Below are 24,402 nucleotides of genomic sequence, written 5' to 3'. Positions count from 1 at the left end.
ATATACTGTATATAGCTGCTTTATAAATAAGGAAAACACCATTATTGGTTTAGATATTTTTTTTATATCACGCACAGCACACACAAATGACAAGAGGCTGTTAAAAATCATCCTGTTATGTTATGGGAGGCTTTCAGAGCCCAGTCTCCTCTCCCTCTTCCCCAAAATTTTTTGCCAGTTTTCAGGCACCACAGGAAGAAGGAGGGAAGAGGCCAGCTAAAGGAATAAGAGAGGAGTAGGTAAGCCACAATAACAGCATGTTATTTATTAGTCTACATTATTACATCAAGCAGCATGTTTGTTATTGTTATGTTAATACTAAGGCCCATTGTGGAGTCTGTGGTCTATTCATTTCTGTGGTATAAATACGCTATATCATTACAAAGAACAGCATGTTAACACTGATAACATTGTTCTGTTACATCCCTATAAAAAAAAAAAAAAGCACCTTGTCCATTCTCAATGTATTTATGTATAGTAGCGACATGTTACTACATTGCATTGCAAGTCTTTGGGCACTCTCAAATGCATAACATTAATTACTCATGGACATTATGCATTCTCTTTGGAATAATCCGTAGCACAGTGTTCATTATTTATGTGTTGGTATGTTTACAGAAAAGCATAGTTACTAATGCATGCTTTGTTTTCCCACAGGAGGCTCGCAATCTAAAAGACATTCATGACACAATGGAAAAAGGGCAAGTTCTGCTGCAGCAGAAGGAACAGTGTCTGCAGGAACTAGAGAACTCTCTTCTAGAGGAGGTACAATATCTATCCGTAGTGAGAAATTATTATTTTTTGCCAACTTCTGGGAACATTTTAAACTCTCCCTTCTAATATACACTGTATTGCCAAAAGAATTGGGACGCCTGCCTTTACACGCACATGAACTTTAATGTTATCCCAGTCTTAGTCCTTAGGGTTTAATATTGAGTTGTCTCACCCTTTGCAACTATAATATCTTCAACTTTTCTGGGAAGGCTATCCACAAGTTCTAGAAGTTTGTCTATGGGAATCTTTGACCATTCTTCCAGAAGCGCATTTGTGAGGTCAAGCTCGCAATCTCCGCTGTAACTCATCCCAGAAGTGTTCTATCAGCTTGAGGTCAGGACACTATTAATCAGGCAACATTTAGGACCGTAGTCCTGAATTTAGGTTCAGTGGTTGACCAAGGAAACTTAATGCAGCAGATGAACTGCTTCCCTTTGACATTAGAAGATATCCAGCAGTGCCATCAGCACAGAACTGGCGGAAACCAGTGGGACACAGGTACCCCCATCTACTGTCCAGAGAAGTCTAGCCAGACGTGGTCTTCATGGAAGAATGGTGGCCAAAAAAACATACATACCTCTGATGTGAAAACAAGGCTAAGCAACCCAACTATGCATGAAAACATAGGAACTGGGGTGCAGAAAAATGGCAGCAGGTGCTCTGGACTGATGAGTCAAAATTTGAAATATTTGGCTGTAGCAGGAAGCAGTTTGTTCACCGAAGGGCTGGACACAATAATAAGTCTGCAGGCAACAAAGAAGCATGGTGGAGGTTCCTTGAAGGTTTGGGGCTGCATTTCTGCAAATGGAGTTGGAGATTTGGTCAGGACCAATGGTGTCCCCAATGCTGAGAAATACAGACTAAAACTTATCTATCATGCCATACCATCAGGAGGCGTGTGTTTGGCCCCAAATTTATTCTGCATCAGGACAATGACCCCAAACATACAGCCATGTCATTAAGAACTATTTTCAGTGTAAAGAAGAACAAGTCCTGGAAGTGATGGTTTGGCCCCCACAGAGCCCTGATCTCAACATCATCAAATCTGTCTGGAATTACATGAAAACACAGAAGGATTTAAGGGAGCCTACATCCACAAAAGATCTGTGATTAGTTCTCCAAGATGTTTGGAACAACCTACCCGCTGAGTTCCTTCAAAAACTGTGTGCAAGTGTACCTGGAAAAATGAATACTATTTTGAAGGCAAAGGGTGGTCAAAGTTGTGAAGGCCTATGTGCATGATTAAAAAGATTGTCAAAGTGGTGTGGATTTCAAACGACTGCTAATTTGTCCAGGACTGACCAGCCCAGAAAATTTAGTCCAATAGCTGACTGATGCTAAAAGAAGTCTCCAAGAAGCACAAAATTAAATTTAACTTTTGCAACAGTTGGTGTCAAAGTGAATGCATCTACAATCAACAAATTGTACCAATTTAACCTAAATGAGAAGTGTTTTTTTACCTTTACCACTTCATGCAAATCGCCGTACCGGTACGTCAGTAGGGAGAAGTGGAAGTATCGGGGTATAGCCTGCAGCTTCAGGCTTTACCCCAGTACCATTTGTTTAGAGCGGGCGGTCGGCTAGCTGGTGATAACTGCCTATCTGGCTCAGGCTTATCAAGCAGGCTTATCCCAGGCACATCCCACCTCTCCCACCACCTTCTGCCGCTCTTCCTGGGCCTCCCGCCCCAGCGGGAGACCCAATCCATAATCCGGCACGTCCACCGGCTAGGCTGAGACTCGAACAAAGCCGGAATTGGCTTTGATCGAGTCTTCTATGTAAAAACATAGAAGCGATGTCACTTCCAGTTTATTCGGCTGCCAATGGCGCCAATTTAAAAAAAAAATGACAGTATTTAGAAACGCAGATTTTGGCGATCTGAATACTTTGAATTGCAAAGGAGGGATTTAGGGTCTTTTAGACCCCCGATCCCTCCATAAAGAGTACCTGTTATCACCTATTACTATTGTAAACATACCTTGTGACAGCAATAAAAGTGATCAGATTTTAAATAAATAAAAGGGACAGTGTTAAAAAAAAGAAATAAATTAAAATAAATAATAAGAAAAAAAATGTTTAAAGCACCCCCGTGTGCTCGCACAGCAAAGAAAACGCATACGTAAGTTGCGCCCGTAAATGTAAACGGTGTTCAAATCACACATGTGAGGTATCGCCGTGATCGTCAGAGCAAAAGCAATGATTCTAGCAAAAGACCTCCTCTGTAACCATTAAAATTTTTTAAAGCGCCGTCTATGGAGATTTTTAAGTACCGTAGTTTGTCGCCATTCCACGAGTGTGCACAATTTTCAACCGTAACATGCTTGGTATCTATTTACTCAGCGTAACATTCTTTTTCACAATATACAAAAAGTTGGGATAACTTTACAATTTAGTTTTTTTTTAATTCAGTGAAGTGTATTTTTCCCCAAAAGCGGCTCAAAGCGTTTGAAAGACCGCTGCACAAATACCATGTGATATAAAACTCATTTTATTCGCCAGAGTCTTTGCTAATATATATATAAATAATGTTTGGGGGTTCTAAGTAAGTTTCTAGAAAAAAAATACTGATTTTAACTTGTAAACAACAAGTGTCAGAAATGGGCTCAGTCCTTAAGTGGTTAAAGTGGATGTAAACCTAATTCATGAAATTTGAGCTGGGCACATATATCTGCAGTGTTTTGTTATCTCTCTTCAAAGCACTATGTCCCATAGCTGTCTCCTGTTCCATTCTTCTGTAACTCCATCACATATGATAAAAGCAGCCTGAGTTTTGTGTTGGGGAGGATGCTATAAATTGATTAGCAGAGCCCTGAACTATACAACCATCAGCTCTGAAAGTCATTACCTTTGAGGAGAGGGGGTGTGTGCCTTTCCTCCAATCAGTTGTCTTGGCTGTATGCCCGGACTTCACTGCAGTTTTGAACAGGATAAGAAAATCTCCTAACATGATCTGAACTTTCTAAACAGTATATAAAGCTGAAGACTTCAGATATACATGTAAACCAGTGAGATTTGTTTCATCCCTGTGTATCATCTGAGGCTCTTCACTTCACTGGGTATATGTGAGGGTTTACATCCACCTAAATGCATTCTATGCATAAAGGCACAAAAATGCCCCACTCCCTGCTGCTCGCTCCTGCTGTTGCCAGTCAATCCCGTGAGGAGGGAGTGGAAGGGCGTAGCCGAGCCAGGCTGTGTGTGTCTATGGGGGCACACAGCCCCACTCAGGAGGGTGCCCACACAAGTGCCCCCTTAGCACACAGTTTGCTAAGGGGACACTTGTTAGAAGAAAGGTGAATCGACTGCTTTTTGCAATACCATCTTTTTTTATTTAACATTTTTTTAAAAGTGTCTTTTCAATTATTTTAAGAAAACGCCTTTGCAGTCCAAAAGTATAGTACAACAAGATCACAGTTTGGCCTATAGGCAAAGACCTTTTGGAACAATGTGCAGAAGATTGATCAAGTTGCCTGACTGAAACTTTGTGTAATCCATTTTGATTGTTTTTTGGAAGGTAGAACAGTGAGGTACATACTGAAAATCCCATTGCAATATATGACAAGCAGAGAAAGCACATGAAATAAGAAAACAAACTGTGCCCTACAGGGCAAAATGAAAAGTCAACACAGCATATCTTGGGAGGTAACAAGACAGGCCACCTAGCACAGAAACGTATAGAAATGTCATAAAGACAGCCACAACCAGTGTAACCAAATACAATATGTACAGACATTTTGGGCTCAATAAAAGAGCCTTTGTACATCCACACGGAAGTGGTCTCCTAGAAGGGAGAGATATAGATATGATCTAGTCTGGGTAAGCCCATAACCCTTCACAAGGGTCAGGGAGAAAATCCCAAATGTAGACATTGCAATGTCAATAGGAAATGTGTTGTGGATAGGAGTAGATGAGAATAGATTAAAATTGACAATATGGAATAAGGATAAAAGGGAAAGGGAAGAGCAGAGGAAACTCGGCGCCGGCCTGAGAGCTCCCGAACTATAGTACAACACCAGTGTTTTTTTTTTAGTTTTTATTATTTTAAATTAAAGAAATTATGTGCAAGCCTCCTTGCACATATATATATATATATATATATATATATATATATATATATATATATATATATACTGTGTGTGTGTGTATATGTATGTATGTGTGTGTGTGTATACATATATATATATATATATATCTATAATATACACATGCGCGCACACACACACGGTGGCAATAAAAAGCATGTGAACCCATTGGCTGAATTAGACAAACGCAGTGTGCTTAAGATTAATTCTAATTTCTCATGTCTTTATTGAATATACTCATTAAACATTCACAGTGCCGGAGGAAAAAGTAAGTGAACCCTTAAAGTTAATATCTGGGCGAACCTCTTTTGACAGCAATGACTTCAAGCAAGCACTTTTGGTAACTCTGGATCAGACCTGCACAACATTCAGGAGGGATTTTTGACCATTTCTCTTTACAAAACTGCTTCAGCTCAGACACATTAGTATGATGTCTGGTGTGAATGACATCCTAGGGTCAGGGCTCTGACTGGGCCACCTCAGAAGGCACATTTTCTTTATGTGAAGCCTGTCTGTGTTGGATTTACTTTGATACTTAGGGCCATTGTCCTGCTGTATTCCCGCTTAACGTGAGCACTACAAAGAATGAAATATGTAATATGAATTTGTATAAGAATATATCAATATTCACTTTTTGTGAAAGTCTTTAGCAGTCTAACTCTTTCGCTTCTTAACCCCATGCAGGTTTCTGAAGAGGAGGCCCTGAAAGGCAGAAGAAATAAAAAGCTTGTGACATTTGACGTCAGTGACTCTGATGACACTAGCAGTGTAACGAGTATAGACAAGCACAGATGTGAGTTTCAATGCATTTTTAAAACCTTTTTATAATCCATTATTATATCTTACAAGTATAAAATGTTTTATTGAAGTTTGCAAACATTGCACAGACATAAAAGCATTAAATGCACCATGATGAGAAGTACAGCCTCATATCAGTGTGGTGTAACACATCGACATGTGTATTGCACAAAGGAAAATAAACAGGGGAAGCACAGTTACAGTCAAGGAGAAACCCCTATATGGTACAGTGAAATGTGCATATAGCTTCTGGGTTACTGAGAAGTTGAACCAGACGTTTCCCAGTCTACAGGATCCTAAAAAGAAGAGAGAGCCAAGATCAGGAAGAGGAGACAAAAGTGAAAGGTGAAGGAAGGAGAGCTTGTGTCAGCTGCCAGGGTAACCTGCTTGTTTACTTATCCTGCTAGTCAGTGGAAGCCTCTCTCCTGCTACTGATAGCTACTGATCTCTGAACCTGACCCCTGACATGCAGGTTATTAGGTTATTATTTTCTGCATCCTCAGCCCTCTCCCCCAGGGATTTAACTTTGGTCTTCAACGTATGGAGGTGAGCCACATGGTCCCGCTGCTGCGGTATTCTGTAGCTGAGACCCTCTGCTCCACCTTAGTAATGCATTCACGGAAGCTGTCTAGATTCTTACGGATCAGTCTGTATGTGATCTGCTTTAGAGGTTAGAGTAGTTTGGACGCTCCTTATAGCTTGCATCAGGGCAGAAAAGTCAGGAGATTGCTGTGAGACAGGGTCAGGCTGCTCCCTCTGAGTAACAAGCAAATGTTCTCCTGCACTCACAATGGTTAACCCAGAGGTATACTGTGTGAAATAGACTTCTTAACGCTGATGGTCTTGCTGCCCTTTCAGGACATTGGGTATCCTTAGACTGAAAAATATCAAATAGAAGGATGCACCGACCTAGCACATTACCTCAATAAAGTTTATTACAAGATAAAAACAGCAATAAATATACTCGCAAACTTCATCACTCGGTTCTGACAGCTCCCTGAGCAGAGAGCTGCTGACTGACTCTCTTCTTCTCGCTGGGCTGTGGAGGGGCGGGGGAGGCTGGCTCAGCCTCTCAGCGGCTCGCTGAGAGAGGCTGAGCCGAGTGTTGGTCCAGGCACCTGGTGGATCCAGACTTTATTGTCGCGATGTTCGCAGTGCCAGAACTGACTTCTGTGATGTCAAGAGAGCGGACTTCAGTCCACTCTCTGCTGAAAATGGGTCACAGGAGTGACCCGTGAATTGCACTCCTGTGATCCATAGGAGAAATACAGCCAAACAAGCTTTAGCTATACTTCTCCTTTAATGAATCCGGTCAGCAGCAGCACTTAAAGCGGTGTTACGGCCAAAATGTTACTTTTTTGGTAAAAATACCCCTATAATCCTCATGCTTAATGTATTCTAGTAAAGGTATGCTGTAACTAAGGTCCGTTTTGTATTTTTGCAGCATTGCTTTCTTACTTTTGTAAGTCCCAGCAGGCCGCGGCCATCTAATGTGTGGGCATCTGAAGCCAGACTGTATCTCTTCCTGTATTCCATGCATGCTAGTTACCCAACATGCACCTCCAGATCTCGCACATGCACAGCACGAGCAGTGTAATGCCCTGTACACACGGTCGGACTTTGTTCGGACATTCCGACAACAAAATCCTAGGATTTTTTCCGACGGATGTTGGCTCAAACTTGTCTTGCATACACACGGTCACACAAAGTTGTCGGAAAATCCGATCGTTCTAAACGCGGTGACGTAAAACACGTACATCGGGGCTATAAACGGGGCAGTGACCAATAGCTTTCATCTCTTTATTTATTCTGAGCATGCGTGGCACTTTGTCTGTCGGATTTGTGTACACACGATTGGAATTTCCGACAACGGATTTTGTTGTTGGAAAATTTTATATCCTGCTCTTAAACTTTGTGTGTCGGAAAATCCGATGGAAAATGTGTGATGAAGCCTACACACGGTCGGAATTTCCGACAACAAGGTCCTATCACACATTTTCCGTCGGAAAATCCGACCGTGTATACGGGGCATTATAGGTTGTAGATAAGGTTTCCATAGCAACAGCAGTGTCAGAGGAAGTTTCCGCCCCTTAGCTATGGAGATATCTCCTCCCCCTCCAGGAACTAGGAAGTTTGACTACATTTACAAGGATAATAAATCTAGAAATACAAAATGCTCCTGCAAAAGGTAATTACTTTTTAAAAGATGCTAATTGTAAATGAAATCCCTTGTTTCTGTGCAGATATATATACAGTGGGGACGGAAAGTATTCAGACCCCCTTAAATTTTTTATATTTTGTTATATTGCAGCCATTTGCTTAAATCGTTTAAGTTCATTTTTTTTTCTCATTAATGTACACACAGCACCCCCTATTGACAGAAAAATTGACATTTTTGTTGATTTATTAAAAAAGAAAAACTGAAATATCACATGGTCGTAAGTATTCAGACCCTTTGCTGTGACATTCATATATTTAACTCAGGTGCTGTCCATTTCTTCTGATCATCCTTGAGATGGTTCTACACCTTCATTTGAGTCCAGCTGTGTTTGATTATACTGATTGGACTTGTTTAGGAAAGCCACACACCTGTCTATATAAGACCTTACAGCTCACAGTGCATGTCAGAGCAAATGAGAATCATGAGGTCAAAAGAACTGCCTCAAGAGCTCAGAGACAGAATTGTGGAAAAGCACAAATCTAGCCAAGGTTACAAAAAAATTTCTGCTGCACTTAAGGTCCCTGAGAGCACAATGGCCTCCATAATCCTTAAATGGAAGACGTTTGGGACGACCAGAACCCTTCCTAGAGCTGGCCATCCGGCCAAACTGAGCTATCGGGGGAGGAGAGAGAGAGAGGTAAAGAAGAACCTAAAGATCACTGTGGCTGAGCTCCAGAGATGCAGTGGGGAGATGGGAGAAAGTTGTAGAAAGTCAACCATCACTGCAGCCCTCCATCAGTCGGGGCTTTATGGCAGAGTGGCCCGACGGAAGCCTCTCCTCAGTGCTAGACACATGAAAGTCCGCATGGAGTTTGCTAAAAAAAACACCTGAAGGACTCCAAGATGGTGAGAAATGTGTGGAGAAAACCAGGCACTGCGCAATGATCAGGCTTCAAAGAAACACCTCAATGACAGTGCTAACTATAATAAACTAATAATAAAGTGCAATATTCAGCAAAAATGTCATCAATATGTGCAAAGGATAATAGCAATCACATCATAATAATATCTTTCAAAGTGCAAAAAATCTTCGAAAATAAAGTGCAAAGATGCTCCAAAGTGATAATAGTGCAATAGTAGTGTCCAATTTAAAAAATCCAAAAAGATAGTTAATAGAAAATAGCGCATGTGCAAACAGCAGGAAAATCAACTTCATCCAAATGTTTCCACCATCCTCTGTGCGCCACTCATTTGCCCCAACCTCTCACCTCATAGGAAGACCCCTAAAGGTCAAATCAAGCCCTTGTATGGATAGAGAGATGGATCCTCAGCGATTGATCGATTCCCGAAGGTATCCACACCAATGCCGATAAGAGGGTAAATTTCCAGGTTCATCCAGTGCAGTTTTACATGCAATAAAGAGGGGGGCTCCATACTGTAGTAATTCAATAAAATGTATTTATAAAACCAGTAGTAACTCACAGTTTAAAAACACTCGGTACAGCGTGCAAACAAAAGAACTTCTGGTCTCGACCGCAACCGGAAGTGACGACACCCGGCTTCTCTCTGACGCATTGCGTCACTGAACACGTGACTTCATCAAAGGGTAATGAAGTGCCCCATCATACTGCCACCATGAAATTTGCCCCATCATATTGCCCCCTATCAAATTTGCCCCATCAAAATTGCCCCATCTTATTGCCCATCATACTGCCACCATCAAAACTGCCTTATTATACTGCCACCATCAAAATCGCCCCATTATACTGCCACCATCAAAATTGACCCATCAAAACTGCCCCATCTTATTGCCCCCATCAAAACTGCCCCATCATATTGCCCCCATCAAAACTACCCCATCATACTGCCACCATAAAAATTGCCCTATCATACTGCCACCATCAGAATTTCCACCATCAATTGCCCCCATTAAAAACTGCTCCATCATACTGCCCCTGCATATTGTCCCCATCAAAACTGCCCCATCATACTGCCACCATCAAAATTGCCCCATCATACTGCAACCATCAAATTGGCCCCATCATACTGCAACCATCAAATTGGCCCCATCAAAATTGCCCCATCACAATTGCCACCATCAAATTGCCGCCATTAGAACTGCCCCATCATACTGTCACCATCAAAACTGCCCCATCCTTTTACCCCCATCAAATTGCCTCATCCTATTGCCCCATCAAATTGCCCCATCATATTGTCCCCATCAAAACTGCCCCATCAAATTGCCCAATTATACTGCCTCCATCAAAACTGCCCCATCATATTCCTCTATTATAAATCATTAGTAATGGTGTGGCTTTGCTCTACCCTGGGCTCTGTAATCAGAGCTGAGATACTTCAGCCGCCTCTCCACCGCCCATTATTGTGTACAAGAAGCTTTGGTAACCATGGCAACAAAAGCCTAGTTACCCTTTTTTTAAATGGCGCTGGCCGCCGCCTTGCATCACGTCGATTCCGGTTTGCAAATAACGTGATGCTACAGCCCAGCGTTGCCTATTGCCTCCTGGGACTGATGACACACATCTCGCAGGAGGCACTGCAAACCGGAAATGAAGCGCGGGGCTGTGGCCAGGGAGGAGGAAGTGAAAAATAAATACAATATATATACAGTATACTGTATATATACAGTAGGTGCTGGTAAAAATAAATCCAAAAAATCCAATTTGTTTACAGTGCACAGATTAGTAATGTGGGTGGGACTCCGCTTTAATCAAGCGGCTGCTTTCTGTGCCATCTTGGACAAGCCCCCAATACTCCATTATTAATAATAAGGAAAACATATCACTTTTCTTAAGCTAAGGCTGACCTCCCGGTGATCCTTTGTATTCTGACAGTGCAGAGATTTCCCCACCGTCAGCATACACTTCTCAGCACTGCCAGCTAGAAAATTAAAAGGCTGGTTGTATACAGGTCAATCTATCGATCGACTTGTATACAATCAGCCTGCCCATACATGGATCAAAATTCGACCGTTCAGCAGGTTTTTTTTTTTTATTATGTATGGATAGCTAAGGTTCTAAAAGATCATTGTAGGCAAAAAAAAACAAACATCTATTGTAGATATGTAGATATATATATATATATATATATATATATATATATATATATATATATATATATATATATGTGTATGTGTGTGTGTGTGTGTGTGTGTGTGTGTGTGTATATATATATATATATATATATATATATATATATATATATATATATATATATATATATATATATATATATATATATATACACACACATATATATATCTTGATAAAGAGCACGGTGTGGTCGAAACTGTACAGTTGCTGCTTATTTCAGGTATTGTATGGAGAGAATTATTCAGTAAATCTTTTGCATTGGAGATCACTTCCTTTCTATACACACACACAGTATGTGTTTTTTTTTTTAAATTCAGGTATAAGCCTAGCCTAGAAGGTACATAAATAAAGCATAAAACATGATCAGATGAGCTAGAGTTACAGGGATCATACTCAACTTCTATACACTCTAAAATACAATGATTAGCATAGGTACGATTTAAAATGGCAGCAGAGGCAAATCTGATGTATATTTTATATACATACTGTAACTCTCAAACATTTATAAAACATTCCCAAATTTTGCCACGGTCTTTTAAAGGAAAATTACAAATTCTTGTGCCAAAACCCTTAATTCTTTAAAGCAGTTTTTCACTGAAATCTATCTTCAGAAAATGTTACATTCTCTATCGTAGAACGTGACCTCGCTTTATGTCACATTCTATATCACAACAAGGTCCTATCCATGCAGCATCAGCAAACTGAACCTGTGGCCAGGCATGAACATGCAAAGATTTTCATATTCTTAGCAAGCAGTAAATTAAATATGGTGCAGCAAAAAAAAGAGCATTCTAGTCTAATTTGGAGAGGCATTGCAGAAAACAATGATTCTCATTCAAAGAGGCTTCATTTGATGTTTGTTATCATAGCTGACGTGTTTTGAATTTTAATATATCCTCTTTAATCAGTGCTCTAAAATTGACATACAAAGTATCAGAACTATATTGAAGAAAAAAAGTTTTAAAGAACAAAAAAATTTATATATAGCAGCTTACTATTCTGTAGATGTGGTGGCTGCATTCGTTTTTGTTTTTTTTTTCCCTTTTTTTCACTTGTGATCCAGTAACACACAGATTTTTTTTTTCATGTGTGTACATAAGGCCTCATGTACACTGGATGTTTTTTTCAGCTGCTCCTAGGGGCGTCTGGTGTTTTTTTGTTTTCCTGCCTCTAAATGCCCTTACATGTTATTTTAACCTATGTGTACGTGCACACATAGGTTTTAGAGGAGTTTAGATGCAGGGAAAAAAAACACTTCCAGTGCGTTCAGTTGCGGCAGAGTTTTGGCAGAAAAAGCACTTGATGCTTCTAAACATGTGTAAACGCATATAATAATTAATTCTTATACTGGCCAATGAAATTAATCAACGCCTAAGTGATTGATGCCTGTAAACATGCCTAAATGCATTATACACTTTTACAAGCATCAGGTGTTTTTTTTCTGCCAAAATGTTGCTGCCAGGAGTTAAGGCTTCTGGGAGAGTTTGCAAAACGTCCTGTGTGCAAGACCTTTAAAGCGTCACTCAGTTGGTTGTAGCTTGGCACTGTGTGTGTTTTGCTGTGTATTTGAATGGATTTTTACTAAGCTGAGCAGTCTAAGAAACAAACACTAGGGGGAACCCTTCTTTTTATTACTCATCTACGAGTGGCGCTCGTGTCTGTATCTGACGGCTGGGCAAAGTTTATGGCGTAGCTGCCATTTGAATATCACACTGCCTTTATTATTAGACTGGGTTTTTTAATGACGAAGCAGCAGAAGTAATGTGCTTGTATCTAGCTCCATTTCCTTCCATGGCTTGTCTCCCCAAAGTGACTACTGAGGCACGGCCTTCCATAGCTAGTACCAGGATACTCAGTGATGCTAATAGCAACTTTGCTTTAATTCTCCTCACAATCATGCCTGGCTCTCTAAGGCAGTGGTCATCTACCCTGTCCTCAGGGCTCACTAACAGGCCAGGTTTGCAAGATATCTGAAATACATCACAGGTGATATAATTTGCTGCTCAGTGATTGCAGTATTCTAGTCTGCATCTCCCCAAGGTAATACATAAAACCTGGCCTGTTAGTGGTCCCTGAGGACAGAGTTGATGACCACTGCTCTAATGCCGCATACACACGACCGAACTTTACGGCATACTTGGTCCGGTGGACCAGAGTCCATCAGACAATTCGATCGTGTGTGGGCTCCAGTGGACTTTTTTTCCCCAAAAGTTTGACGGACCTAGACATGAAACATGTTTCAAATTTTTCCGACGGACTCGAGTCCGGTCGAAAAGTCCGCTCGTCTGTATGCTAGTCCGATGGACAAAAACTGACGCTAGGGCAGCTATTGGCTACTGACTATGAACTTCCTTGTTTTAGTCCGGTCGTACGTCATCACGTACGAATCCGTCGGACTTTGGTTGATCGTGTGTGGGCAAGTCCGTTCATTCGGAAAGTCTGCCGTAAAGTCCGCTCGTGTGTACACGGCATTAGGGACAACAGACAGCCTGTACCCAGAGACACAGCTTTGCAGTGGAGACAGCCTGATGGTTGTGTCCTGCCTGCAAGACAGTGGTCATTTCCTCCATGTACCCTCTGATTAGCTCAGCTGGTTCATGAGTATTTCTGGTGGATATGCCCTTCAACTCATACTTGCATCTGCACTAATTTCCCAGACTTCTAGGCCCCTTTCACACGAGGCGGACTCCGTTTCTACGGAGCCTGCCTCGGTCCGCCGGCTCAGCGGGAGATCTGTCCGTTGATCTCCGCTGAGCCAGAGGATGACAGGTCCCTCTCTGCTCATTGAGCGGGGAGGGGCTTGTCAGGCGCCGCTGCTGCCTATGGAGGGATCGGATGAAAACGGACAGCATGTCCGTTTTCATCAGATCTCACCTGATCCGATCCGCCAGCGACGGACCTGGACGTAGGGCCATCCGTCTGCTTTTAGCGGATCGAACGGGGGTCGGATGTCAGTGGACATGTCTCCGATGACATCCGACGCTCCATAGACTAACATGGAGTGCCCAGTCAGGTCCGCCGTCAAAACTGACAGGTGGACCTGAACGGTCCGATCGTGTGAAAGGGGCCTTAGATGGCTGATTTAAACCACTTAAATTGATATGACAGCTGCTGGTGTTGACATGTAATTTGAATGTGATAAATAGACCTTAAACTTACGCTTTAAAAATGCACGGACAAAATGTTATACTGTGCACATAGCTTGATAATTTAATCAAGACTTATTTTTAAATTTAGACAGAATCTATTTTTAAACACATATCACAACAAAACCATTGTACAGACTTTGGTCCTAGCTTTGTAGAGACAGACAAAAATGTGTATGTCTGTTAATATTTGGAATATAATTATATCATGCTGCAGGTAGAAATAACACAACTCCAAATTGCTAGGCCACAATATTAAATGGTTCTGTTTTGTATATGTCAAAACAGTTCAATTAGCCACAGGTAAAATAAAAAGATTAATACTTTACCAGGACTTAAGAAATCTGTTGTTTTGAGAAGCATCAAATTAGGTGTCCCAAAGGACTTCTTCCAACACGCCTACATCTCTGCGCTATCAAGATCTCGACGCCCTCTCCAAATTCTTTTTGTCTTCAAGATCCCCCTCTGATCCCCTCTCTGCTATGTGTAACCACTTTTTTCCCACTCAAAAAGTGGGTGTGTGTGTCATTACTACGTAATTGATGATGTCAAACGATGGGTTGTTCCCATGTAACTATGACAACCTCGTCTGGGCGGCCATCTTGGACTCTTAATATTTTCACCACCAGGGGCAGTATAGGATTAGAATTTAATTTTAAATGTTATTTTTTTATGTCCAAGTCAATTTATGAATGACCCTTGACTTATGCCCTGTACACACGGTCGGACATTGATCGGACATTCCGACAACAAAATCCATGGATTTTTTCAGACGGATGTTGGCTCAAACTTGTCTTGCATACACGCTGTCACACAAAGTTGTCTGAAAATCCGATCATTCTGAACGCGGTGACGTAATACACGTACGTCGGGACTATAAACGGGGCAGTAGCCAAAAATTAATTTATTCTGAGCATGCGTGGCACTTTGTGCGTCGGATTTGTATACACACGATCGGAATTTCCGTTAACGGATTTTGTTGTCGGAAAATTTTATAGCAAGCTCTCAAACTTTGTGTGTCGGAAATTCCGATGGAAAATGTATGATGGAGCCCACACACGGTCGTAATTTCCGACAACAAGGTCCTATCACACATTTTCCGTCGGAAAATCCGACCGTGTGTACAGGGCATTAGGCTTAACAGAAAGCTATGAATTGTCTAAAGTTGACACTCGTGTCAGTTCCCTGCAGATATTCCGGCTCCTCTTATATATATGTGTTTGAGAAAATATCCCCACACAATTAACTTGTGTTCTAAATTTCTTGAGACTCAGATCATTGGAATTTAACCCTGTGTATTATTTCACAGATACAGCTTCTATACTTTCAAACTATTCATAGGATCCCATATTTGTAACCATAATAATAATAATATATGTATTAATGGGATTTATGAATACCCATACAATGCATTTTGAAAATATTATAAAAGAAAAATTATTAAAATACACAAAAAATACATAAACCAATACATGTAAAATTATTTGCTTAATTATGTACATGAGTACTTCAATATAACAAACTTTATATGTATTGAGGATTATTGTTAATATGATTGTTATGCAATACATGATACAACATGTTTCATTCGTGAATAAGCCCTCTCTTGTTGCTCAATCCTGGAAACAAAGATTTAGGTCTGTGAGCTCATGGTTCCCTTATATTGTTAATTTTACTAAGTGTCCAAACCTCTAATTTATGATCTGGTATAAAAAGACAGATAAGGCTTACACAGTCTCCTTGTGAGGCACTCTTGAAAAATCATGCACTCAGATTCAACTTTAGAGAGAGAGAAGAAGAAAAAATATTTAAAATGGCTTCTCTCATGTTCACAAAAATAGGGGTAACAATAGTATGATATTAATAGGCCTTCTATATTCTTTTAACATCAATAGTTCTGACAATCTAATACAGGAAACACAATGATCATGCCAGTTGCAGGGGCTCCTACATAGTTCAAGCGCTTTAGACCTGTATGCTTTAGGACAGGTGAACAGAAGCGATTTTCCATTTAGTCAGGGTTTTTACAATATTGAACTTTCTTTCTCAACTTTCCTGAATCCCATTGGGTTTTTAGTGGACCTACTTTGTCATCCCCCTTCTCATACAGAGCACTCAGGCTAATGTGGCATCAAAAACCAGTCCATTCCTGCCTAGAGTGATTTTATACAATGCAAGATTTCCGTCTGCTCTCTATTTAACTACACATAGGCTTAACCACTTGACAACTGGGCACTTAAACCCCCTTCCTAACCAGACCAATTTTCAGCTTTCGGTGCTCTCACACTTTGAATGACAATTACTCAGTCATGCAACACTGTACCCATATGAAATTTTTGTCCTTTTTTTTCACACAAATAGAGCTTTCTTTTGGTGATATTTAATCACCGCTGGGTTTTTTATTTTTTGCGCTATAAATCAAAAAAAGACTGAAAATTCGATTAAAAAAAATTCTTTGTTTCTGTTAAAATTTATTGCAGAATATTGGCGAGTATTGGCAGAGTTTTGCAGTGTTGCAGAGTATTGCACAATGTTGCAGAGTATTGCACAATGTTGCAGAGTATTGCACAGTATTGCACAGTGTTGCAGAGTATTGCAGTATTGCAGAGTATTGCACAGTGTTGCAGAGTATTGGTTTTATTTACATTGAGCAGCGCTGTGGGCACTAAACATCCAGCCCACAGCGCTGCAATCTCTCCCCCTCTCCCCTCGCCCTGTACGGATCGGTACAGAGAGGGGAGGGAGGAACCGGCGTCATGACGTGATGCCGGTTTGTTTACAAGTGATCGCTCCGTCATTTGACGGAACGATCGTGTGGTAAACGGCCGCGATCAGCGGCTATTTACCGTGATCCGTGATGCGCCGGGTCATCAGGACCCGGCGGTCACAGATGTTCCCGGGTGCGCGCCCAAGCAGCATTCTGGAATGACGTCCCACGGACGTCCACCCAGAACTAGCCGACCGCGCTGTTGCCAACTTTCACCAAACTTAAAGCGTTTGTTACCCCAACACTTAATACTCCTGATATATGCCTGCTGTACCGTGTACTTACATAGTTACATAGTAGGTGAGGTTGAAAAAAGTCCATCAAGTCCAACCTATGTGTGTGATTATGCGTCAGTACTACATTATATATCCCTGTATGTTGCGGTCATTCAGGTGCTTATCTAATAGTTTCTTGAAGCTATCAATGCTCCCCACTGAGACCACTGCCTGTGGAAGGGAATTCCACATCCTTGCCGCTCTTATAGTAAAGAACCCTCTACGTAGTTTAAGGTTAAACCTCTTTTCTTCTAATTTTAATGAGTGGCCACGAGTCTTGTTAAACTCTCTTCTGCGAAAAAGTTTTATCCCTATTGTGGGGTCACCAGTATGGTATTTGTATATTGAGATCATATCCCCTCTCAAGCGTCTCTTCTCCAGAGAGAATAAGTTCGGTGCTCGCAACCTTTCCTCATAACTAAGATCCTCCAGACCCTTTATTAGCTTTGTTGCCCTTATTTGTACTCGCTCCATTTCCAGTACATCCTTCCTGAGGACTGGTGCCCAGAACTGGACAGCATACTCCAGGTGCGGCCTGACCAGAGCCTTGTAGAGCAGGAGAATTATTGTTTTATCTCTGGAGTTGATCCTCTTTTTAATGCATGCCAATATTCTGTTTGCTTTGTTAGCAGCAGCATGGCATTGCATGCCATTGCTGAACCTATCATCTACTAGGACCCCCAGGTCCTTTTCCATCCTAGATTCCCCCAGAGGTTCTCCCCCCAGTGTATAGATTTCATTCATATTTTTGCCACCCAAATGCATTATTTTACATTTTTCTACATTGAACCTCATTTGCCATGTAGTCGCCCACCCCATTAATTTGTTCAGGTCTTTTTGCAAGGTTTCCACATCCTGCGGAGAAGTTATTGCCCTGCTTAGCTTAGTATCGTCTGCAAATACACAGATTGAACTGTTTATCCCATCCTCCAGATCGTTTATGAACAAATTAAATAGGATTGGTCCCAGCACAGAACCCTGGGGAACCCCACTACCCACCCCTGACCATTCGGAGTACTCCCCATTTATCACCACCCTCTGAACTCGCCCTTGTAGCCAGTTTTCAATCCATGTACTCACCCTATGGCCCTATGGTCTATGCCAACGGACCTTATTTTGTACAGTAAACGTTTATGGGGAACTGTGTCAAATGCTTGTATGAGAACATATCCCGTTCTCTTTGCATTGCTTCCTTTATGTTAAATCCCTGGTGTTCCTGCTAGTCCCCTTGCTTTCCTATAAAAAATTTACTACACTAAGCAGGAGAGCACAACGTGGTCAGTAGCTATACATTTTATGTAAGGCTTAACTTCCATAACTGCAATTTAAAATAGGGTTTAATAGCACTTTTATCATTCCATTTCATTATTGTCCCTCAACGGACAATAAAGAAAATAGGACTTTTTGTTCATTTCACTTGTAAACGACAGTATAACCCTGAGTAAAAAAAATAAAATTTTCATATCCTTGCTCCTTAAAGAAACTGATTGCTCAGTTCTTGATCTTCAATTAACAAAGAACAGTTACCCTCAGCCACCGCCTCTCTGCTCTGTTCCTCCAGCACTCACTGGAGTATCGGCCTGTGGAGGGCATGGGAGCTGCTGGCTCAGGCTCCGCTGAGTTGGTGTCAGTCAAGCATCTGGGTGGATCCTGACATTAAAGGATACGTAAACCCAACATTTCATATTCTTGGTGTGTGCCTGTTGTACCATGTACTTTTATGAAAAAAGTATCATGTTCTTTGTATTGCTTCCTTTGTGTGAAATTCCTGGTGTTCCTGCCAGACCCTCTGCTTTCCTATCATGACCGGATCTAGGGCTTGCTGGGGCGGCTGCTCGCCCCACAAATTAGTTGTTCTCCCCCAGGCCAGCCCTCCTCACCATTGACCTTGTGCCTGGCCCTGAGTTCCCCATCCCCACACTCCTGCCCGGGACAAGCATTACCAAAGTCCCACAGGAGAAATGACAGTGGCATAAATCTAGGAGGAGGTGCGAGCTGTGCTGTGTTCCCCTCACTCCTGTCAGAACAGCGATCCTTCATATAGCAGATGACATGGGATCTCTCTCAGATCAGACTATACACGAACTGCCCCCCTCCTGCTGGGAGGTGAGCTGTGCTTGGAGAAAATAGGGGCGGGTAATCAAGCCCTGTATAGTCTGATCTGTGAGCGATCCTGTGCCATCTGTATGGGGGAGAAGAACACAGCACTGTCCACCTCCTCCTGGCTCTGATTTCCCACCTGTAAGTTTGAGATGGGGAGCTATGTTTACTGGGACAGATAAACGGGAGGGGGGAATTAGGCTAGGGGGGGATTTGGGGTGTGAATTTGTACTGGGAGGGGGGATTGGGGGGCTGAATTGGGCTAAGGTGGAGGGTGGTTTTAAGGGGGATTTGTGCAGTGAGGGAGGATTTGGGGTTGAGGATTGTTGCTGGGAGGGGGCTTTGGGGGTGAGGATTTGTGGTGAGAGGAGGAATGATGGAAATTTAGGCTAAGAGAGGGGATTTGTGGGGGAAGGGATTTGAGCTAAGAGTTGGATTTGTACTGGCTGGGGGGATTTGGCAGTGAGGATTTTGCTGGGAGGGAGGATTTTGTGGTGAGGATTTGTGCTGGGTGGGGAGATTTGGGGGTGAGGATTTGTACTGGGAGGGGAGATTTGGGGGAGAGGATTTGTACTGGGAGGGGAGATTTCAGGGAGAGGATTTGTGCTGGCAGAGGAGATTTGAGGGTGAGGATTTTTGCTGAGTGGGGAGATTTGGGGGAAAGGATTTGTGTGTAGAGAGAGGGGATTTGGGGGTGAGGATTTGTGCGGAGAGAGGGTCTTTGGGGGTGAGAATTTGTGATGAGAGGGGGGATTCAGGGGAGAGCATTTGTGCTAGGGTGGGTGAATTTGTGCTGGGAAGGGGGATTTTGGGCTGGGGGAGGTTGAGGGGAGGATTTGGGGTTGAGGATTTGTGATGAGAGAAGGAATGGGGGGATTTGGGGGGGTTAGAGCTAGTAGGGGGATTGAAGAGGGATTTGTACTGGCAGGGGGTTTTGGCGGTGATGATTTGTGCTGGGAGGGGGGATTTTGGGGGTGAGGATTTGTGCTTAGTGGGGAGATTTGGGGGGGGGGGAGGGGATTTGGGGGTGAGGATTTGTGATGAGAGGGGGGGATATGGAGGAGAGGATTTGTGCTAGGGTGGGTGATTTTCTTCTTTACAGACTGCCTCAATCTGCACAGTGTGTAGCTCAGACACTCCCAAATTAGAATGGCAGTGCAGCTGCAGTAGCCAGACACACACTGTGCAGATCAAGCCTGTGTCTGTAAGGGAATCCGATTTCAACTATGTGCTGTGTGGGGAGGAGAAGATCTGCTGAGTGCTCAGGCTGTGTGAAGTGCGGGGATGGAAGGAGGAGCTCGGCTGAGTGCCCTGCCAGCAGTGACACTGATTTCTTCTCTGCTGACCCCTGTCCTCTACCCTGCTAATCCCTTGTACCCTGCCTTACTGACCCGTCTGCTGCCCTGATAACCATTGTTCTCCACCCTGCTGACCCCTGTCATCTGCACCGCTGACCCCTGTTCTGTGCCCTGCTGAAACCTATGCTCTGCACTGTTGCCCCTTCTACACTCCCCTGCTGATCTCTCATTCTCTGCCCTGCTGACCCACTGCCCTACTGCCCCCTGTCATTTGCTCTGCCATTTACACTGATAACCCCCCTGTACACTGTCCAACAAACTAATGGCCTCTGTACAATGCCATGCACACTGCTGACCCTATTCTCTGCCCTGCTGACCCTCTTTACACTGCCCTACTAACTTCTCTACACTGCCCTGCTGACCTTGCATCCTCTGCCCCTTAGGTTTTTTACTGCACCCCCACGTCAGTCTAGATCCAGCCCTGTTTCCTGTTGAAAATTGACCACACTAAGCAGGAGAACACTGAGAACACACAGTGGTCGGTTCTCTAGTTGTGCTGGGAACTCAGTGTGCTCTCCTCCAATGAGCAGACCTGTCCTGACACCCCCCCCCCCCCCCGCACAGCCTTTCACTGGGAAGATCAGTGTGATGCTGCTTCTCCTCCCCCAGCTCTTATGCAGCTGAGAACAGAGGGAATGTGATCACCTATAAAAAGGGTAAAAAATGTATTTTAATGTTTTTTTTAATATCCATACACTAATGTTTTGCCTTTCATTTCTAATTTAAACTGAACAGGTTGTTTAACAAGGTGATCATTTACAGTTACTTTAAAGTCTGGATCATTGCAGGGCCTGAACTGGCTCTGTGACGTCAGCTGACAGCAGTCTTTAGCCCGCTGTCGGCTGAATCTGGGTCACAGGAGTACAAAAATAAGTGCACCCTTGAGCTTTGGCCATACTTTTATTTTAGGCCTAGTGGAAGTAATGACCTTGTAAGGCGCAGTTAGTCTTTGTTCTCCACTGGAACAGGTAAGGTTACAGCTAGTTTTCTTTCCAGTAACTACTAGTGACAGTGCGCTGAAGCATCTTTCAGAAATGTGTATAACCCCTATAAGTGGTGTATTTTGGTTTTGTGCTGCCCTAGTCAACACTAAAATTGGGCGCCCATCCCCCCCCATCTAAATTTGTCCCACCCCTTCCTGTTTGAGGTCCAACCCTTCATATTTTAAACTCCACCCCTTCCTCTTAAGGCTACACCTCTTCCTATTAGAACGCTACCTCTTCAGAGGTGAGGGAGAGAGGGGGGGGGTGAGAGAGCGGGCAGGGGACAGGTGGGGGGCAGTTGAACATTAGGAAGGGCAGTGTGACAGGTAGAGGGCAGTGTGACAGGAGGGAGGGCAGTGGAACAGGAGGAGGGCAGTGAGACAGGTGGGGAGCAGTAGGACAAGTGGGGGGGCAGTGGGACAGAAGCAGGGCATTGTGACAGGTGCGGGGCATTGTGACAGGTGGGGGGCACGTTGATGTGCAGAGTGAGGAGTAAAAGTTTTAGAAGAAGCAATAACTCAGCGGCCAGCCTCACCATGCTCTTGATCCTGCCGGCTACACTCCCCGCTCTTCAGGTCCAGGGGGTCCGGCCAGGGGCATGAGAAGCCAATGCGGGACACGAAGAAACAAAGAAAAGACAGAGGGAAATGCTGCAGGATAGGTGGGCGAGCCAGGTAAGGTACTGATACGGTAGTGGAGGCAAATCAGTGTCAGGCAGGAATTCCTTCAGCCAGCCAAGAGCTGGAAGGAACATGGGCCACTCCACGCACTCCAAAACACCCCCAAAATCACCTCCTTCCATCTTCTCCATGTGTATACAGGTTAAGTGTATACTACCCCAGTCCGCCAGAGTGGGTGGGGGCGGGGACAGGTATTAGGATCGCTGTGCCGGTGTTCTGCCGAGAAAGTTCCGCTCGGCGTATAAGTTCCCCCCTCTACTGCGCCTGCGCAGTAGGTATCGGCGGAAATAGCCGAAGCAGAACAGCTGAAAATCGGCTGTACACGGCGCCTGTAAGAGGGCCCCTCGCAGGCTCGCTTCGCTCGCCACGCTTCGGGCACGGCCTCGCTGCGCTCGGCACTTTTAGATTCCCCCTCTAGGTCCACTTGGATGGTGGGGAAGGAACCTGGACCCAGAGCGCAGGCGCCGTGTACAGCTGATTGAAGCATTTGAGCTTCGGCTATCTCCGGTGGCTGAGAGTAGTATGTACTGCGCAGGCGCTGCGCCTGCGCAGTACAGGGGGGAACTTATCTGCCGAGGGAACATTCTCGGCAAGACACCGGCACCAGAGATCCACCACAACTGGTGGTGCAGGGACACTGGTTGGGTATGATCTACAGCTGTACTGTACCCATTCCACATCCCGATCTGCACCCATTAATTCTCCACCACTACGGGTACTACAGCTGACAAAAAATTGTGATGCTGTGTAAAATGCAATGATTTGCAAATCTCATAAACCCATATTTTATTCATCATCTTCAAAAGTACCTAATTTTTTTTCTTCAAATGGTACATTTTCTCAACAGTTTAAACTTTCGATATGTTTTCTATTGTCTATTGTGAATAAAATATGGGTTTATGAGATTTGAAAATCATTACATTCTGTTTTTATGTAGACTTTACACAGTGTCCCAACTTTTTTGGAAATGGGCCTGTAGATTGTTGATAGTTATCTGTTTACAGGTCTCTGCCAAAAAAAAAGGGTTTCAAAACTGCTTTGACTATTCTTGTCTGGATGATCACAAAGAACACTTAGGCTGGGTTCACACCATTGCGAATTGGAATGCGGGTTCCCCACATCCATTCGCAATAGCAGGAGATTTTGACTGGCTCTCTATGGATCCGTTTCACATACCTCCGCAGCAGGTCCGGTACGTTTTGCAGGAAAACGATGTGCATCTTTTGGTCCATTTCAGGTCCGAATTCAGCCCAAAATTCGTACTGAAATCGGACCTGAAACAGTGAACCAGGACACACCGGACCCCTGATGTGAGATGGATCCAGCAATGGTGTGAACCCAGCCTTAGGAACTGAGTGAACCAAGGATCAAAGCTTAGAGTGGGAAAATATCTAAATAAATCTTTCTGAAGGGGAATCTACCTTATGTCCAAACATCTCCAATATTTGTGTTGTGACAATGTGGCTCCACAGTTTCTTCATGGTTACCTAATAATCACAAGCAACAATCTTCTCAGCCACTCAAGTATAATATGTTCACAGATTTGAAATGATCCATCCTTTTCTGGTTAAATTAAAATATATACCGTATTTATTGGCGTATAACACACGTCGGCGTATAACACGCACCCCAATTTAAAAGGGAAGTATCAGGAAAAATAACTTTTTTTTTTTAAATAAACCACTTTGAAGCAAAATAATAGTCAGAGCATCAATGCTTCCTGATTAGTGCGCATCTGCAGCTTCACTGCAGCTTGATCAGTGTCCATCTGCAGCCTTGCCGAGGGGAAGGAGGGGACGAGTGCTGCCGAAATAGAGCCGGATCTCCTGTGTACTCGGCTCAGCGTCACGCCCAGTCCCGCCCCCCTGGCCTATGATGGACATAACGCTGGTCCAATGGCGGGATGTCAATGCTAGGAGATGTCCAGGGGGTGGGACTGAGCGTGACTGCGAGCCGAGCCAAGTACGCAGGAGATCCGGCTCTATTTCGGCAGCGCTCCTCCCCTCTTCGGCAGCCTATATGGGCATATAACACACACACACACAATTTTCCCCCTATTGTAAGGGGGAAAAAGTACATGTTCTTCGCCAATAAATACGGTAATTCTATAGAAGTGTATGCCCGCCTCCTTTAATCATGACAGATGTGCATGCTACAGGAGTCTTCAC

The 24,402-nt window shown here is 43.3% G+C and overlaps 1 protein-coding gene across 2 annotated transcripts in view; it reads left to right on the top strand.

Moving 5' to 3' along the window:
• Nucleotides 1-24,402, top strand: part of CEP164 (centrosomal protein 164) — a 276,967-nt gene that overhangs the window by 113,918 nt on the left and 138,647 nt on the right. For both annotated transcript variants that reach the window (XM_073602488.1, XM_073602489.1), the window contains 2 exons: nucleotides 658-765; nucleotides 5,541-5,649. In XM_073602488.1, coding sequence (XP_073458589.1) covers nucleotides 658-765; nucleotides 5,541-5,649 — 217 coding nt within the window. The remainder of the gene's footprint in view (nucleotides 1-657; nucleotides 766-5,540; nucleotides 5,650-24,402) is intronic.

This window comes from Aquarana catesbeiana, linkage group LG10 (genome assembly GCF_042186555.1).
Source record: "Aquarana catesbeiana isolate 2022-GZ linkage group LG10, ASM4218655v1, whole genome shotgun sequence".
Taxonomy (NCBI): domain Eukaryota; kingdom Metazoa; phylum Chordata; class Amphibia; order Anura; family Ranidae; genus Aquarana; species Aquarana catesbeiana.
The sequence above is the reverse complement of the archived record's forward strand: the minus strand, read 5'-3'. Positions and strand labels throughout refer to the sequence as shown.